Source organism: Camelina sativa, chromosome 15 (assembly GCF_030686135.1).
Source record: "Camelina sativa cultivar CO46 ecotype springtype chromosome 15, ASM3068613v1".
Lineage (NCBI taxonomy): Eukaryota > Viridiplantae > Streptophyta > Magnoliopsida > Brassicales > Brassicaceae > Camelina > Camelina sativa.
The window spans coordinates 18,956,971-18,970,521 of NC_141894.1; the positions used below are offsets into that span (position 1 = coordinate 18,956,971).

General features: G+C 47.1%; 1 protein-coding gene across 1 annotated transcript; it reads left to right on the forward strand.

Annotated features, from left to right (window-relative positions):
- Positions 1-3,474: 3,474 nt before the first annotated feature.
- On the forward strand, positions 3,475-11,770 carry LOC147926846 (uncharacterized). Its single transcript, XM_087486976.1, has 5 exons — positions 3,475-3,656; positions 3,760-3,891; positions 3,992-4,065; positions 4,299-4,362; positions 9,258-11,770. The coding sequence occupies exon 5, from the start codon at positions 9,513-9,515 to the stop codon at positions 10,890-10,892; it is 1,380 nt and encodes a 459-aa protein (XP_087343102.1). The 5' UTR covers positions 3,475-3,656; positions 3,760-3,891; positions 3,992-4,065; positions 4,299-4,362; positions 9,258-9,512; the 3' UTR covers positions 10,893-11,770.
- The last annotated feature ends 1,781 nt before the right edge of the window (positions 11,771-13,551 follow it).

Sequence of the window (13,551 nt, forward strand, 5' to 3'; positions counted from 1 at the left end):
TAAAATAAAACACAATGTTATATACATTCTCAGACCTTCCCCCAAACTTAAATTACACAATCCTCTGTGTAAATAAAAGTCTGAAAAAGAAGGCTGAGAATCACACAAAATGAAACAAAATAAAATGCAATGGTATAGACAATGGTTTGGATGAAAGTGGTACCTCATGGGTTGGTGAAGAAGGAGGTTGTGGCAGCCTCCATGCTCGCTAACGTGTACCCAGGATCGTCACCGGCTTCAGCAGGCGCCAGGATTCGCTCATCAGAGAGCTCGGTTATGTGCACGGACGACTTGCTCAGACCAGCATCCGAGGGGTTGATCGGGTAAGACATCGCGTAGCTCATCGGATAGGGCATCGGGTAGTACAACGAGTATAGTGGGAGATGTCCGGAATGGTCACCGTATAGTTGCTCACAGGGTGCTTCGAGTACGGCATCGGATATTGCATCTGATAGGTCGGAGGGAAAGTACCCGAGTGGTCACCCGAATGTGTGCTCGATGGAGGCATCGGGTAAGACATCGTGTACCCCGTCGGGTTAGGCGTCGGATAGGCATCTAAGTGGATTCTCCGTGATCTGTCGGATCTCGTGACACCCTCCTCTGCTTGGGGCTTGTAGGATGACGCTCTGTGAGGCTCTAGAGGTGCCAATCCTCGGATTCCTCCTAGTGGTCCGCTCCTCCCCATCCATGTGGGTGCATAAGCTGAAGTGGGAGCTGAGGCACAGCTTGCCTTTTCTTGCAACTACCTGATCTGACCTCCCATTACCTTTACTGTGCCGGTAAGGTCCCTCACTTTCCTAGCTAGGAACTTGTTCATCTTCTTCAACCATCTGATTCTCTTGTGAGCTTCTCTCACCCCAACTGGTTGCTTTTGAGAGCAAACATACTCCTCAAGATCATAGTCCTCTGAGTTGTCGCCCTGTTCTTGCTCTGTTGGCTCTCTCTCTTCACCATCGGACTCCCCCTTAGGGTTATACAGCTCCTCCAAAGGTGGCATGAAGTCTATGTTCTCCCCTAACCGGATTTTGGTGCACACGATGTTGGGTAGAATCATTTGAGTAGCTCCGACTGCTGGATGAACAAACTTGAAGAGAAACCTATCATTCGGCCTCTCATAGGCCAAGAATCTCGCCAATGTGAGGTAGTCGATGTCTAGCCATCTTGGCTCATGTACCACTCCCTTCAGAGGCACATCGCAAGCCACCAAAATCGGTGTGACCAATCCTCCTATGGAGATCTATCCAGCTCCCTCTCTCCTCTCGGTTTTCATTGCCCAAGATTTCAGATACAAGAACTGATCAAGCAAGACAAAGACCAAACTTGTATCCGCAACATCTCCTACTAGCGGTCTACCATCCCTAGCATTATCTAATACTCCACACAAGGCAATATCTAGCAGTTGGAGCTCAAATCATTCACATTCCCAGTTTCCTTCCTAGCAAATAAAGTGCATGCTAGGGACTTGTGAAAATACCTCAAAACAGGGCTTCTTATTTGAGCAGATTTGGAGCTTGTAGACTTGTAGGGGAGCTTATCTCCTATTGTCAGCCATAGGGACTTCATCTCCTCCTTGCTTACTTCCATGTTCTCTCCACTACCAGCCTTAAAACCATTCAGCTCCTCCATCTCCTTGAAGGTAAGTCGGTATTCCTTGTTGTGCACAGAGAAGGTGATGAACCCGATCCCCCATTGGGTAGTAGGGTTGGGTGGTCTTCAAATTAGTGTAACCGCAGCGTGGAAATGAAGTGAACCGTCTCCTCCTCATAGGCTTCGAGGTTAGCTCGCATCATCTGGCCCAGGTGGCATATATCAAAGAGAAACTCGACATCTCTTGCGATTCCCAACTGCTTCATCGTTTTGTGGTGGGGGTAGCAGGTCCCAACGAAGCTCATCTTGCGGAGGACCTTGAAAAGCTTGTCCGGAGTCTCCACCTCTTGTTTCTTCAGCCTCCTCGATGCCAAACGGTTGCATTCTCTCTGCTCCTCTTCGTGGTCATTACTCTCACCTCCGTGTCGTGATCTTCTTCTTCCACCGCCCTCTCAGCCACTTCTTCAGCCTTTTCAGAGGCCGGTCTCTTCCCTCTTAAAACCGCGGCTCTGCTCCTCAACCGTGAGGTTTGGATCTCCTCCGGTTCTCCTCCATCGGCATCTGAATCAACCTCCATTGGGTCGGTGACGGTTCATTCGGACGTAGGCAGGTCCCTACGTCGAGTAGATATCTGCGGACAGCACTCGCCACCGGGCTTGGTGAGCAAACTCGGGGGTCTGCACGATCTGTTTTGCTCGAGCACCAGCTCGGGTGACGGATTGGGTTGAACATCGGGTTGGGGATGCGAAACGTCCAGCCAACGGTTGGGAATGCGGAACGTCTCCTCCTCCTCTGGAATCACGAGCATCGACGCCTTCATCTCTGGTTCTAGCAGCGGCGGCGGTTGATCTTGTCTCCTTCTTCTGGTAAGTATTCATCTTGGGAGCCATTGTTCAATAGCCGAGATTAATAGGGTTAGTCAACCAAGATTGAAAAACTCGATTTCTAGGGAGAGAGAAGAAGTTTGGAAGACAAAGAGTTTTAGGGTTTAGGGAAAACTTATTGAGTTGTGGAGTTGGGGGCTCCTTAAATAGAGAGGGTTGGTTACTTGGGCTTCACCGAGAGTGGGATAGGGTTGTAACATCCGTGTTCCAGGATTGCATTTTGGGCTGTGTTGATTAAACCAAATGAGTGAATTTTAATTAATTTTGGTTTAATTATTGGTTTAATTATCAGTTTAATTAAATCCTGATTTAACCTAATTAAACCAAAGACCCCTAATTTTCTCCTCTTATTGTCGACGCCTACTCTCCTTTTGTGCTACTGTCGGTATGTCTCAAAGGTGTTTACCTGAGAGTAGATGAGTTAGGAGCAAATGATGTCTACGGCGTGTGATTAAGTACAATGATTGAATGTGGATTTCAGGGTTGATGGTGGTTCAATCTCGGGTTTAGTGTTGACCAGTGGGGTCAAGAATTTGTTTGACCGGTGGGGTCAGAATTGTGTGGATCAGTGGGTTCCAGATTATGTAGACCAGCATGGTCGGGATGGTGTTGACCAGTGGGGTCGGGATGGTGTTGGCTGGTGGGGTCGGAATTGAATGACCAGTGGGTTCAGGGTGGTTTAGACCAGTGGTGTCTTTGTTACGGCAGAACAAATGGTTGGATGGTACGAACCGTTGCGATGGTGATTTGGTGAGTTTGCGGATGAGTGGCGATGTGTTCAGATTCGAGGACGAATCTTCTATTAGAGGGGGAGAATTGTAACATCCGTGTTCCGGGATTGCATTTTGGGCTGTGTTGATTAAACCAAATGAGCGAATTTTAATTAATTTTGGTTTAATTATTGGTTTAATTATCGGTTTAATTAAATCCTGGTTTAACCTAATTAAACCAAAGATCCCTAATTTTCTCCTCTTATTGTCGACGCCTACTCTCCTTTTGTGCTACTGTCGACATTGTAATCAGAAAAAGAGAGAGAGAGAGCCTTGGTAGAGTTGGTTTGAAAGAGAAAGAGAAAGAGATCAACAAAGCTTTGTCTTAGTAAGAAGGAGAAGGGAGCAAAATCGTTAGGGTTTGGGAGGAAACAGTTTCGATATATCAAATCATTCTCAAAGGTAATGAAATTTGGTAGGTTTATTCCCAAGTCTTTCATCGGCATTCGCCTTTTTACAGAAGTAGATTTGGATTTAAACTCGATGAGTTATTGGCAGTTTCGTGAGTGTTTTCTCAGATGCGAGTTGGAACCATCAGGGATTGTAAATAAGATCGTGGTCTCGTCTGGTTCCCGATCGGCACGAGATTTTGTGGGAAGCTTCGTGACGTCTAGGGCTAGCTGTTCACCGGAGGGATTTAATAGTTAACGGTTGGTTTTTATTTTAGGGTTTCGTCTTTGAGACTGTTATTTTCTGATGTTTCTGTCCAGTTTTGCTATAAGTCGTTTTTGGTTGTGTGGCTTGTTGTAGGGAATTGCTGGGCTGTTTCAGACGTTAGGAGAGTCTCAACTGGTTGTATTCATTGTTATAATCAGTTTGATAAGGTGAGTGCGTGACCATGAGCTTATCTAAGCGATTGGGTTGTATAACTTGTTTTGTGTGAAGTTGTGTAGGTGTGATGAATGTGTTATTGGATGTTCTGTTCAATGGCTGGTTTGTTATGTTTTATTTGTGGTTGTACTCTTGATTTTCTTGTGTGTATAGCTCGTAGATGGGAGGATCGTCTCACTGGGTATTTCTGGTAATACTCACGCATCTCATTGTGTTTGTGGTGCAGGTAATGTGTAGCGTGGAATCATGGCGATGAGGAGGAGGATGATCAAGGGTCTCGTTTGTGTGATGTTGGTTATATCTTCCTGTGCATGTTGATTTGTTATTGGTTTATTGTTTGAGTTGTATAATTAAGTAGTATGGGATGCTTAATTATGTATTGTACTTATTTTTTAAAAAAAAACGGGTCAGGTCGTTTCATTTTGGTATCAGAGCCTTTACGGTTCTAGGATGGTTTAGAGTGGTTTAGGGAAATTTGATTGGTTGAATCATTTTCCTATTGTTGGATGCATGATGTTGTGTGATCGAATTGATTATGAGTAGTTAGTCAATTTGCATGTGGTATGGAGTCCTAGTATCGTCCTCTTCGAGCCTTCAATGAGATTCCACGGTAAGTTGTGAGTTTGTGTGCGGTTTTGAATTGTTTGCTTAGTCTTTTGTTCATGGTATTGCAGATGGTTAGAGAGGGTGCTGTTGCTGGTCGTGGTCGTGGACGCGGACGTGGTCGTGGTCGCGGACGTGGTCGTGGTAGGGGCAGAGTCCCAGAGGTTAGTGAGACCGAGGACCAGAGTGTGACAGTTGAGGGTGCGGGCAAGTTGCAGGGTGTTCCGGGGGATTCTGTGAGTGTGGCCAGAGGGGGCGGTGTTGATGCTCCAGTTGCCGGTGGTGATAGGGTCCCGGGTGTGGGAGTCCCAGTGGGTGGAGTCCCTGGTGCAGACTTTGCGGCTATGCTAGCACAGTTGTTGGAGCAGTTGCCACCAGTGGTACCGGCTCAGGCTCAGGTAGTGCCACCAGCGGTGGCGGAGGAGCGGCAGCCAGTGGCTGCGGATGTGGGAGCACATGGACGTTATTTGTCTATGCTCAAGGAGATGAAGGATCTGTTCACTGAGAGGTTTTCGGGTGGTACAGATCCTACTGTAGCGGATGCGTGGAGGACGAGTGTGGAACGTAACTTCCATATTATGAGATCTCCTGAGGAGTTTTGGGTGGACATAGGGGTCTACTATTTGAGTGGGGATGCTGAGTTGTGGTGGAGATCAGTGGCTGCTGGGAGAGTGCAGCGGGAGATGACTTGGGCTGACTTCGTCTTGGAGTTCAACCGCAAGTATTTTCCTAGAGAGGCATTGGATCGGTTGGAGGTGCAGTTCCTCCAGTTGTCTCAGGAGACACGGTCAGTGCGGGAGCTGGATTTAGAGTTCAGTAGACTTCTTTGTTATGGGGGTCGGGATTTGGAGTCTGAGGAGGCTCAGATCATGAGGTTTTTGAGGGCTCTTCGTGATGATTTGAGGGTCCATTGTAGAGGACGTAGTTATGCTATGCGTGCAGAGCTGGTTGAGACTGCAGCAGAGATTGAGCAGGATATCCGGGCACAGGCAGTGGCGGTTAGCCCAGCAGTTCAGACGAGTGAGACTCAACCGAAGCAGGGACAAAAGAGGAAATTGGAGGGCACGTCAGGGGCGAGCCAGGGCGGTCGAGGATGCTTTGGATGTGGAAGTAGGGATCACAAACTGGCAACTTGTCCCAAGAGGTACGGTCCGCAGAGGGATCTTCGGGTGTGCTTTCACTGTGGGGAGGTGGGGCATGTAAAGCCTCGCTGTCCTAAGTTGCAGGCGTTGGCGGTGGCTGTAGCTCAACCAGGGGTACAGCCGGGAGCGCAGACGGGAGGAGCACCGTGAGTTTATACGACTAGGATGACTGGAAGACCGAGTAGCAGAACTGGAGCTTATTTTTTATTTTTGTTGGTTGTTTCATTTTTCATTATTTTGGATACCACGAACAATTGTTGCACTTTGAGGTTTTATTAAGATGAGTTTCTTTTATGGAATTTTTGACTCGTGTGTCGTGTGGTAAGGAAATAGCTCGGGAATTCTATAAATGGAAAGTTTCAATAAATAGATGATTGCTATAAATGGAAAGTTTTCATAAATAGAAGGTTACTATAAATGGAAGGTTTCTAAAAATGGAAAGTTTTTATGGGAGTTAGAACTTTGCTATTTTGGAAAAGTGTATGGGAACTACCTTGAGTGTAGGGTGTTCCAGTGTGACCGGATGGTGGTCATGGTGGTATTTGGAAAGAAGTAGATGAAGGTTAGTAAGACATTGCGTTGTTTTACGTGGACCGTGGAAGTGTCAGGAAGTGCTTAGAGACGTCAAGGCTTGTTTGCTCTAGGAACGGTGGGTTCTGAACAACTCATAAGGAGATGGTGGTTCTCCTGAAGGGATGGTGGTTCCCCTGTATATCGATAGCTTGAGGGGTGGTGGGCCCTGAGAGCGGCAGAGGAGATGGTGGTTCTCCTTGGAGATGGTGGTTCTCCTGAGGGGATGGTGGTTCCCCTGGTATCGAGATCTCGAGGGTGACGACCTAAGAGTGAGACGGTATGGCTCGAGGACGGTTGTCCGAGAGTGAGATTGGTATGGCTCAAAGGTGTTTACCTGAGAGTAGATGAGTTAGGAGCAAATGATGTCTACGGCGTGTGATTAAGTACAATGATTGAATGTGGATTTCAGGGTTGATGGTGGTTCAATCTCGGGTTTAGTGTTGACCAGTGGGGTCAGGAATTTGTTTGACCGGTGGTGATGTGATCACGGGTTCGACCCCCTGACCAAGACGCCCGAGACGTCCCGGACGGCTCCAAGACGCATGACCGAGAAGCATCGGACATGGACAGAACGCCTATCTCGAACGCGGCCAGGGCACCGGCAACCCTCCCAGGAGCCTCAACGCGACCAAGGGAGCTCCAACAAGGCGACCAAAGAAGAATCAACTTGGAGGAACAAGACAAAGTCACCTCTTGAGTATTTCAAGGCCGAGCTTCAACCTACGCACAAAGGACCCAAGTTTAGCATCACCACTTAGGCACTTTGAGCCGCGACCAGCTTTGGGAAGCTTGAATTGAGTGTCTTCACCATCACGCCAGTGTGAAGACATCCCTAAGCCATTAGAAGGAGCTGTACTCTTTTTCCTACTTTGGGTTTGTCCCAATGGGTTTACCAAAGAGGTTTTAACGAGGCAGCAAACTCTAGTGCATCTCCACTTTGATCCCACTTGGCTCATGACTTGGAAACACTTATTGACATGCTTAGGAGCCAAGGAAGTGAAGATCCTATCCACGTTCAGCCAATGACGTGGCCACCCTACCCCTTCCCTTCTTTTCTTTTGAATTTCTTCTTGAATCTTCTTTGACCGTTGGATTGGTCTTTGTTTTACTTTAATTTTGCTTTTGCTTTTGGGCCATGTGTATGGTTTAGATCATGGCCACGTCCCTAGGGTTTTTAGAGTCTCCTTATGTAAGCCTCACTATATAAAGGCATCAACCCTCATTGTAAAAATCAGACTTGAAAGAAATAGAAATTTTCACAAAGAGAGATTCTTTGTTCTTGTCTCACCTCTCTCCTTAGCCTAAGTCCGGGACTTGGCTCTTGAGAAACCCTAAGAGGTTCACAAACCGGGTTTGTAATCTCTTAGTTGACCGTATCAAGAGGAGAGCCAACCCTCTTGTGTCGTCGCATCAAACCACCTCTATTCCATCGCCCATCTCTTTCGTCCCACCGTCCCAACCTCGAGTTCTCTTCCGCCAGCTCTCGAGTCTATCATCGATTCCACTTCGTCAGCCTCGAGTTCTTTACCATCAGTCCTCGAGACTTCCCAGTACCATCTCGCATCGTTTCCACCTCCGTTTCCCACCGAGTCCTGCCATTAGCCGTATCCGTTCCGCCGCGTCCGTACGTCCGAGAAGGCTTCACGACCGTTTTCACGAACCGTTCGTTGGAACCTCCTCAACTCTCGTTTCTGTCGTTTGAATCCTCTCTGGATTCGAACCCTTGAAGCTTGGTCGAGGAAAGTCCCACCGATTCTGACTTGACCGAAGACACACTCCTCCATCGATCCATAGCCGCGTCCGCGGGTCACATCAGTTGGTATCAGAGCTCTAAAAGCTCCTGACTTCAAAGGTTGTGTCTTTCTGACCCACAAACTCATCTCTTTGGTCAAAGTTTGGATCTTGAGCTTTTGTGTTAGCCTTGTTAGCTTTTTATTGTCTCGCTTGTGTAGTTTGTTCTTTTGGTTTAAATTGGTGTTGAGTCGTGTTGTTAGTTTCGTTTTTGTCTTTGTTTTAGGTTGTTAGTTTTGTTTTGTGTTCTTGCTGTTCTTGTTTTTGTTCTTGAGTGCTCTTAGTTGTTTTGTCTAGATCTTTTAAAGGCTGTATTGCTTTTTTGTTTTGTTGTTATAGGCTGTTAGATTCGTGTGCTTTGTTTCTTTTGTTGCTTTTGGTGTTTTCCTTTGTCGTTTGGTAAATTTGAAGGGTGAAAGTCATTTGGTCCATGCCACTTGCTTTTTACTTTTTAAACCTCAACCAAGCGTTTTGAAATTCAAACTGGTCAAAGCCGTGTTGAATTTTTGTGTGGTCTAGGAATAGTTTTTGTTTGTGTGGTGAGAGCTTAGCCACCTCTAAAGTGCTTTTGGTCAAGGCCACAAAAATATGGACGTGGATAGCTCCCTATGCACCTTGTGGTCCATGGGTGAGTTGTCACCTTGGCTTTTAGTAACTTGCTTTTACTTTTGCTTTTGGCTTTAGTAGATAGAGTTGCATCATTTTGTTTAGTTGTTTCGTTGCATCATTTTGGTTTAATTTGTTGCATGTGTGGCATTGTTCATCTTTTATCTAGGTTGTTTAGTTTGCTTGTTCATCATTGTTTGCATCATTGTTCACCTTTGTTGCATCATTGTTCTTCTTGTTTGCATATAGAACAAAATTTGTTAGAGTTTGTTTAGGATTTGTGTTTTCCTTTAGTCTTAAAGCAGTTTTTGTCTTTTAGTGTTTTGCTTTTGCTTTTACTTTTTGCTTTTGTTTAGTCTTAGGTTTGAATTTTCGTGAGCTGTCCTCAATCATTGCTTGGTGAGATAAATATCTCCTTGTGGTCCATTTGAACTTAAAGATGCTCACGAATATTCTTTTGTTTTGACGAGGTACACCACTTGCTCAGCCAGCACATCAACATCGCGTACGGACCAAGACGCGTCAACAATCAAGGAACAACTTGGGCCGTGTAGCCGCTTCAGCGACTCAACCTCCAGCCACCGTGCCACCGTCAACCGTCCGACCAAGCCTACTGTACCGCCGACGACTTCCGGCAGCCGTCCGTACTATCAAACGCACTTCGTTCCAAAGCCGTTTCCAAAACCGCGAACAATATGCCACACTTGATCGTACACTGATCAAGCATGGAGTTTGATGGAGACGAATCCGATATGGAATCGTGGTGTGATGAAGAACTTGGCCTGGAACCGGAGCAAGAGGCCACCGGCGAAGAATATTGGTCCGAAGAGGACTATGGCGAGGAGTTAGATCAAGGAGAGCTCGAACATGGACCGCCAGCCTGTTATTGGCCGTCCTTATCACGAGCTACCCGTGTTGAAGAACCAAGGACGAGTCTATATGAAGACTCCGATAGTGATGACTGGGTCGCGTACACCAAGAAGCCAAGGCACCGATCCGTAAGAAGAAAGGAGCCTATTCCCAAGCCACCCAGCACAGCAGACGCACTGATCTCACTCCAACACACGCTTCGAGACCTCAACGATAGACTCGACCGGATTGAATCAACGACAATTGGTCAACGGGTCGAGAGAAGTTCGAGTGATCACCGAGGTCGTAACCGAGGCATCCCTACCTGGTCTCCAAGTGCTCCCCCGCGAAAACAGACTGCACGGCGCCAGCACTATGAACCACTTCCTACACCGGCTCCGCGATCAAGGCATCATTCGGCCCATGTTGAGCAGCCAAGCAGGACGTATGCGCGTTCCGCTCAATACCGTGCACCAGTTCCAATGCCGGCCCCGCGAACAAGCCGTAACTCGGCCCCTGCCGAGAGTGCAAGGACTTATGCGCTCCTAGTGCCGTTCCGCGAGCCGCTAGCACGATACAAGGAACCATTCCAGGAAGTAGTCGGTGCCGCAACAATACCAAGTCCAAGGAGCTATGTGCCGCCAGTTAAGCACAGTGAGCTGCCCACAATGTGCAAGGGACCGGCCAAAGGAGGAGTTCGGGCCGAGGATAAGCCAAAACCGGAAGCGCCAAGAACGAGCATCGAACATCACACAGACCAAGGCCGACTTGACGCTCAACCACCACCTTCGGAGCAAGGCGTGGAGCAAGAGTCCTCTTTCGGGAAGTCTGACAAGTCTCTGGGCGAGGCCAAAGAGGAGTCAGGCCGTGTGTGTAACGCCATAACCGACGGTTGCTTGATAATGGAGAGTTTCAAGCAAGCTGAGCCACCGAAGATGGCCACTGAAAGGTCTGTCCATCCAGTGATATTATTGACTACTACAAGTAGTACGCTCCAGCTGGGAGTCGCCAAGACCGAGCCATCTCTCTCCATTTTTAGCGCCAAGACCTTTACCGCACAAGGTCATATGGCGATGCATTTGATCAACTTTGGTGCGGACCAAAACTATGTGTGGCATCCTGGAGAGCGTCTACAACCTACCGCGGCCTACGAAGGGATCAAAACACCATTCACCGCTAGCCTTATTAGGGGAGTCCTATCCTTTACCCTTAAGGCTCTACTATTTCCTTTGATCCCGGTAATAAGCCGCGAATGAACTTGTGATGCTACTGATTTGGGTCTTCTTATGTTGAATCAGGTGAAAAGCAAAGTTTTGAGGTCAAAACTTCTAGAAGAGGGAGGGAATGATGTGATCACGGGTTCGACCCCCTGACCAAGACGCCCGAGACGTCCCGGACGGCTCCAAGACGCATGACCGAGAAGCATCGGACATGGACAGAACGCCTATCTCGAACGCGGCCAGGGCACCGGCAACCCTCCCAGGAGCCTCAACGCGACCAAGGGAGCTCCAACAAGGCGACCAAAGAAGAATCAACTTGGAGGAACAAGACAAAGTCACCTCTTGAGTATTTCAAGGCCGAGCTTCAACCTACGCACAAAGGACCCAAGTTTAGCATCACCACTTAGGCACTTTGAGCCGCGACCAGCTTTGGGAAGCTTGAATTGAGTGTCTTCACCATCACGCCAGTGTGAAGACATCCCTAAGCCATTAGAAGGAGCTGTACTCTTTTTCCTACTTTGGGTTTGTCCCAATGGGTTTACCAAAGAGGTTTTAACGAGGCAGCAAACTCTAGTGCATCTCCACTTTGATCCCACTTGGCTCATGACTTGGAAACACTTATTGACATGCTTAGGAGCCAAGGAAGTGAAGATCCTATCCACGTTCAGCCAATGACGTGGCCACCCTACCCCTTCCCTTCTTTTCTTTTGAATTTCTTCTTGAACCTTCTTTGACCGTTGGATTGGTCTTTGTTTTACTTTAATTTTGCTTTTGCTTTTGGGCCATGTGTATGGTTTAGATCATGGCCATGTCCCTAGGGTTTTTAGAGTCTCCTTATGTAAGCCTCACTATATAAAGGCATCAACCCTCATTGTAAAAATCAGACTTGAAAGAAATAGAAATTTTCACAAAGAGAGATTCTTTGTTCTTGTCTCACCTCTCTCCTTAGCCTAAGTCCGGGACTTGGCTCTTGAGAAACCCTAAGAGGTTCACAAACCGGGTTTGTAATCTCTTAGTTGACCGTATCAAGAGGAGAGCCAACCCTCTTGTGTCGTCGCATCAAACCACCTCTATTCCATCGCCCATCTCTTTCGTCCCACCGTCCCAACCTCGAGTTCTCTTCCGCCAGCTCTCGAGTCTATCATCGATTCCACTTCGTCAGCCTCGAGTTCTTTACCATCAGTCCTCGAGACTTCCCAGTACCATCTCGCATCGTTTCCACCTCCGTTTCCCACCGAGTCCTGCCATTAGCCGTATCCGTTCCGCCGCGTCCGTACGTCCGAGAAGGCTTCACGACCGTTTTCACGAACCGTTCGTTGGAACCTCCTCAACTCTCGTTTCTGTCGTTTGAATCCTCTCTGGATTCGAACCCTTGAAGCTTGGTCGAGGAAAGTCCCACCGATTCTGACTTGACCGAAGACACACTCCTCCATCGATCCATAGCCGCGTCCGTGGGTCACATCAGGTGGGGTCAGAATTGTGTGGATCAGTGGGTTCCAGATTATGTAGACCAGCATGGTCGGGATGGTGTTGACCAGTGGGGTCGGGATGGTGTTGGCTGGTGGGGTTGGAATTGAATGACCTGTGGGTTCAGGGTGGTTTAGACCAGTGGTGTCTTTGTTATGGCAGACCAAATGGTTGGATGGTACGAATCGTTGCGATGGTGATTTGGTGAGTTTGCGGATGAGTGGCGGTGTGTTCAGATTCGAGGACGAATCTTCTGTTAGAGGGGGAGAATTGTAACATCCGTGTTCCGGGATTGCATTTTGGGCTGTGTTGATTAAACCAAATGAGTGGATTTTAATTAATTTTGGTTTAATTATTGGTTTAATTATCGGTTTAATTAAATTCTGGTTTAACCTAATTAAACCAAAGACCCCTAATTTTCTCCTCTTATTGTCGACGCCTACTCTCCTTTTGTGCTACTGTCGACATTGTAATCAGAAAAAGAGAGAGAGAGAGCCTTGGTAGAGTTGGTTTGAAAGAGAAAGAGAAAGAGATCAACAAAGCTTTGTCTTAGTAAGAAGGAGAAGGGAGCAAAATCGTTAGGGTTTGGGAGGAAACAGTTTCTACATATCAAATCATTCTCAAAGGTAATGAAATTTGGTAGGTTTATTCCCAAGTCTTTCATCGGCATTCGCCTTTTTACAGAAGTAGATTTGGATTTAAACTCGATGAGTTATTGGCAGTTTCGTGAGTGTTTTCTCAGACGCGAGTTGGAACCATCGGGGATTGTAACTGAGATCGTGGTCTCGTCTGGTTCCCGATTGGCACGAAATTTTGTGGGAAGCTTCGTGACGTCTAGGGCTAGCTGTTCACCGGAGGGATTTAATAGTTAACGGTTGGTTTTTATTTTAGGGTTTCTTCTTTGAGACTGTTATTTTCTGATGTTTCTGTCCAGTTTTGCTATAAGTCGTTTTTGGTTGTGTGGTTTGTTGTAGGGAATTGCTGGGCTGTTTCAGACGTTAGGAGAGTCTCAACTGGTTGTATTCGTTGTTATAATCAGTTTGATAAGGTGAGTGCGTGACCATGAGCTTATCTAAGCGATTGGGTTGTATAACTTGTTTTGTGTGAAGTTGTGTAGGTGTGATGAATGTGTTATTGGCTGGTTTTTTATGTTTTTTATGTTTTATGTTTTATTTGTGGTTGTACTCTTGTGTGTATAGCTCGTAGATGGAAGGATCGTCTCACTGGG